The sequence below is a fragment of the Phyllobates terribilis genome, unplaced genomic scaffold (genome assembly GCF_046119375.1).
Source record: "Phyllobates terribilis strain yellow unplaced genomic scaffold, ASM4611937v1 Scaffold_10__3_contigs__length_209671492, whole genome shotgun sequence".
NCBI classification, from domain to species: Eukaryota; Metazoa; Chordata; class Amphibia; order Anura; family Dendrobatidae; genus Phyllobates; species Phyllobates terribilis.
Genome location: NW_027362770.1, coordinates 141,676,225 through 141,681,845, shown reverse-complemented (window position 1 = coordinate 141,681,845; position 5,621 = coordinate 141,676,225). Strand labels below are relative to the sequence as shown.

Here is a 5,621-nt window from a genome sequence, read left to right as displayed (position 1 = left end):
TCTGGATGGTTTACCAGGGGAGCTCTGCACCCACTTTACCCTGGTGCTACTCCTGCTTTTTTATTTTTAACTTAAGTGGATCTATCTATCTAAAATCTATCTATCTATCATCTTTTTATCTATCATGTATCTATCTATCTATCTTCTTTCTATCCATCTATCTCTCTATCCTCTTTCTATCTATTTATCTATCCTCTTTCTCTCTATCATGTATCTATTCACCTATGTCTGTCTTTCTACGGTATATAAAATATGGTGCTATACAATATCTATGCACTGTATTCTATTATTATTATTATTATCATTATGAAGAACGATGTCTCCATTGTGACAATGTGAATTTTGTAGTAGTAATATAAGCACAATAATAATAATAATAATAATAATGTGAAATATCCATACTTAGGTTTAGTCTCCACTGTATATTCTGCAGTAGTAATGGCATTAATAAATGATTATAATAATATAAATATCTATGATCATTTCAAATTTTTAATTAAAAAAAAAATAGTATAACTATTATATATAACATATACTATATTAACTGATGTGTCTACATTTTACATTAGAAATTGTAGTAGCTATTATGAAAGAATATAAAAATAAAAATAATCAAATGCTAAATATCCTTACTAATTGTGATACTAATGAACTGACTGATATCTCCCTAGATCGTGTGCTGTGTTCTCTGCTCAGACAAACACTGCAGCCTATGAAGAAGCTCTTTTGATCTTCTAATACTCACTTGTTTTACCTCTGACTCCAACCGAATTATATAAAAATGTAAAATACACTATCCAAAAAGAACTATAAACTGTGTAGAAATGTAGGAAAAACTATAAAAATATATATAATAAAATACAAATAAAAAAGATAAGTGCACTCTCATTGGCCTGTTGTGCTGTGACTTTAATTGTTTTAATGGCAGCTGTGACCCCCCCTATGGTCGGACAGGCCATTATTAGGTGAGTGTCCCACAGGCTAGTGGGGCTCCAGGTGAATGGGCATCCTCCCAGCACCCCCCTTTCCCCCTTTCCTCCTCCTACCCTTTCTTATTGGCTCCCTGAAGATTTTGACATCAGGGCCTGAGCTGATTATAAAGACCCCGAGGAGAGGCAGAAGGGTTAATGTGCTGAGAGGTGCAGAGCTGGAGCCTGGATAAGATCTGTTATTGTATCTCAGCCTTTTCTGAGCCTCTCTAATCTTCAATATATATGTTGGCTTAGCAAGTGAGCCCCAGTATATCGCTGGATGCTGGAACCTATAGCCTGCTTCTTCACTGGCTGTGATCTTCTTTTTCTTCTTGGAGTTTGAGGGTCTTTTCGGATCTTGAGTCTATGGGGAGTTCCTACAAAGTCTGATAACTAGAAGAGGACAGAGACTTGCTGGAGGTTGGTGATCTGGGCATCTTTTGCCATGAACATCATTGGGAGTTACCAGCATCATCACCATATGATGCCAGAACCTTATATCTTCACCCCTGGCTCTAGATGCCACCAGGATAGACCTTTCTTTCAAGGATGGGTCCTAAATCCAGGAGAAGTGTCCCCTTCAGAGTTTGCCACCCAACCTCCCTATAGCCCTGAGTATGGCACTGTGGGTCCTGCCCAGAGCAGCAGTAGCAGCAGCCGCCTGGAGGCTCTAGGTGGTCGGCTGGCAAGGAGGAAAGGAGTGCCCCCCAAAAAGGAAAGGAGAAGGACAGAAAGTATTAACAGTGCGTTTGCAGAACTCAGAGAATGTATCCCCAATGTTCCAGCCGACACCAAGCTCTCCAAAATAAAGACCCTCAGGCTGGCCACCAGCTACATAGGCTACTTAATGGATGTCCTGGCAAAGGACAATGAACCTGGGGGCACAGAAGGGTTCAAAGCCGAACTGAAGAAAATGGATAATAGAGACTGTAAACGGAAAAGAGAAGCTGTAAGTACATCCAGACTTGTTATGTGTGTACCAGGAGAGATCGATGCAAGTAAGAAGCAAGAAAAGATCAAAGATGTGTTATATCCAATATAAATATATATATATAAATATATATATATATATATATATATCTGTGTTTATTTAAATATATTTATATATGTGTGTGTATATATAATATATTCATATAAAAATTATTGTAAATATAACATTTCTGTTTTAGAATTATCTGTAATGTTCATACATATATACACATCCTTCTAAGTAAAATGTAAATATGTATTATCATCTCTATACCTATGATCCATCCACCATTTATCTGTGCATGATATATATTATTTCTTATGTATCTGTACTCCTTCTTTAATCCATATTTTCCTCTTCCCTTTTTTTCTGTATACAAATTATTTATGTGTTTTCTATCTAATATTTCTCTTGACCACATAAGGCCTTCCTGATAAATATGTACACCATAATAAATTGCAGTGCTTTCTTTTTCTCTTTCTTTCTTTCTCTCATTCCTTCTTACTTAATCTTCATCACATTTCCTCTTGCTATTTCTTTCTCGCTCATTCCTTATCTCTTTTCATATTCTTTCTCTCATTTTTTTCTTATCTACTCTCATTCCTTCTTATTTTTTCTCTCATTCTTTTCTTTCTATATGGCTTTCTTGTTTCTCTCATTGTTTCTTACTTTCCCTTTCTCTCATTTCTTCTTGCTTTTTCTTTCTCATATTTCTTCTTACTTTGTCTCTTTCTCTCTCATTCTTTATTTCTTTTCATATTCTTTATTTTTCTCATTCTTTCTTACGTTTTCGTCTCTCATTCCAATTTTTTTCTATCTCCTTTCTTTTTAATTTCCTTCATTCTTGTCTCTCTGTCTCATTCTTTATTTGTTTTTCATATTCTTGACTTTTCTCATTCTTTATTAATTTTTCTCCTCTCATTCCTTATTTTTTCTCTCATATTTCTTCTCACTTTGTTTTTATTTCTCTCTTTTTTTTCATTTCTTTTCACATTCTTTATTTCCCTCATTCCTTACTTTTTCTTTCTCTAATTTCTTCTTACTTTTTCTCTCATATTTCTTCTTACTCTGTGTTTCTTTATTGCTCCTCTCTCATTCTTTATTTCTTTTCATATTCTTTATTTCTCCTATTGTTTTTTACTTTTTATTATCCTATCATTCCTTATTTTTTTTCTCTTTATTTCTTTCTCTTTCTTTCTTTATTTCTTTCTCTCTCGCTCTCTACATCTCTCTGTAATATCTGCATAATATGTGACATACTTAATGCCATTTTATAATTCTGTACTCAGCACTGTAAACATGTCCAATGTTTGCTGCTCAAGTTCTCAAAAGAAAAAGTGAGAAAGTCCTAGAGTCATAAAATACATTAATGGTTCTCAAGAGGTCTCCAAACATAATCCTCGAATGTTGCTGTATTCTAGTATACACAAGGCTGCAAATAATTTAGATGATTTGGGCTTTATTTACCATACCCATGATACATGACGCTAACCCTAGAAAAACAGCTGAGCAAAGAATGTTTAGCCTTTCTCCCAAGTGGCCCTTGGAAATAAAATATACATTTTTCTGCGCTAGAAATTTCAATATTAAATAAAAGGCAAAATTGTAGAATATAAACTGAACTGTATCATTATTTTTGATTTTGTTATTTTTGTATTAGAAAATATAGCACTATTATTTAATTTTCCGTTTATTTTGTATTTATCAACTAAGGACATTTCAAATAAAGTTGTATTATTTTATTTAATCTAATTTTATACACATATTTATATTTAAAATTCATTGGTATTTTCTTCTCTTTTGCAGCAAAATGAAGGGGTTTGGACTGCTGCACCCCAAGGAGAGAAGAAAATAAAGGGAAGGACGGGGTGGCCACAACAGGTCTGGGCCTTAGAATTAAACCCATAGGAAATCCACTATAAAAGGATCCTGAATGCACTGTAACTGTATGCTACAAATCAGAAATGAAAAGGAATATATGTGATGATGAGTACTCTTCTTCAGGCTGGGTAGTTAAAGAATAGTCATCTGTATTTATGTGCAATTAAAGAAAAAAAATATATATATTGTGGACAATAAAAGGACTACAAAGAATTTTCAGAAGACAGGATTGTGCACAAATGATTGCCATGTGTTTTCGTGAGAAGACTGCAAATTATAAACTGCCCTCAACAGATTTAGACTAAAGGGGCAAGAAAATGTACATAAAATATATATATAAAGCTGGACCATTAGAGATGTGTTGAATTGACTCAGGGATTTTTTTTCCTTTTTTTTTTTAATTCTTAATTTATTTTTATTTTATTTTTTTTGTGAATGCAAAACAGGTTGTTGTTTTTTTTTTTCTTCATCACTTTTCACTTCCCAACGAATCCTCAAATTTTTGTTTTACAGCACAAAAAGTGTTACACTGAAAAGAATTCAAACACAATTTCATTTTAAAATGAAATATATCACAACCGTTGCGCTTGTAAATGAAATGTACACTGCAAATAATGTTTTCTTTTTGATTAGACAATATATAATTTTTATTAATTTATATTTGCAGATAAAAATAAATTTTTTAATATCCGCATTCTTAAAAATAATTTTTTGTGCTCCCGTCCCTTCTCTCCATCTTTAGATGTTAGCTTACCGCTTCTGCCACAGGCAAATTAAAAGCAGAATTTTGATCATTTTTAGGAGCGCTGATTTCCTGTAATGGGGGCCGTGCCTTTCCATACATTTTTCTCTGTCTGGATATTTGTAATAAGTAAACTCTTTTCTGTGTTTTTTTTTTTTTATTTTATCTTTTTTTTTGTACATAATAAAAAAAAATATTTTTCAATGCATTTAACTACCTATGTGTGTGACCTGACTGTAAGATATGTATACTACCTCATATTTTCATCACTCACTAAAATTTTTTTTTATGTTGGTCATAACCTAAAACAAAGAAAAAAAAATATCACTCAGTTTTCACTTTCTGGCTGTTTTTTTTTTCTTTTAAGATTATTTTAGATTTAAGAATTTTTTTTAGTGGAAAGAAATTTGAGAAAAAAAAATTATGGCAGTAAAAAAATTAAGCGTGGTTTAACAATTGTTATATCTAGCTCACTCATGTATCTATCAACATTCTATGTATCTCTTAATTATCTATCTATCCATCTATATCTTATCTATTTATCAACTATCTATTCTTCTAAGTCATAATTATCTATCTTTCTATTTATCCTTCTATCTCTCAATTATATTTCTATCTATCTCAATTATCTATCTACATCTATATCTCTCAATTTCCTGTCTATACTATCTATTCTTCTATGAATTCTTCTATCAATTCTCAATTATCTATCTATCTAGGTCTTCTTAGATTGGAACTTCTCAGCTTCCACGCACATCCACACAGGTTCTATTACACTCTGTATCATGATACAATGCTGTTAGCAGAGAAAATTTCCATATATACCCATTAAAGTCAGAACAGAAGTGTCTTATTAGTATGGAATCTGTACAGTACAGGGTATATGCTCCTATACGCTGGCGGACACAGACAGAAGAGATCCCCTGTGCAAGATCAATATATGGGCCCCTTGCAGCCCAATAGCTCATCATAATGCACAATTCCACCTGCTTTGGAGGTAGAAATGGGCCCCCTTACCTTTTGGGCCCCTCTATGACTGCACATGTTGCACCAATGA

The 5,621-nt window shown here is 32.9% G+C and overlaps 1 protein-coding gene across 1 annotated transcript; it reads left to right on the top strand.

Annotated features, from left to right (window-relative positions):
* The first annotated feature begins 1,095 nt into the window (after positions 1–1,095).
* HAND1 (heart and neural crest derivatives expressed 1) lies at positions 1,096–4,780 on the top strand. Its single transcript, XM_073649300.1, has 2 exons — positions 1,096–1,920; positions 3,748–4,780. Exons 1-2 carry the CDS (start codon positions 1,417–1,419, stop codon positions 3,847–3,849), a joined length of 606 nt encoding a protein of 201 aa, XP_073505401.1. The 5' UTR covers positions 1,096–1,416; the 3' UTR covers positions 3,850–4,780.
* The last annotated feature ends 841 nt before the right edge of the window (positions 4,781–5,621 follow it).

Bases quoted from the DNA above. Each gene is read 5' to 3' on its own strand.
- HAND1 (XM_073649300.1), top strand. From the start codon at position 1,417: ATGAACATCATTGGGAGTTACCAGCATCATCACCATATGATGCCAGAA. The intron at 1,921-3,747 runs GTAAGTACATCC...TCTCTTTTGCAG, and splicing joins GTAAACGGAAAAGAGAAGCT to CAAAATGAAGGGGTTTGGAC.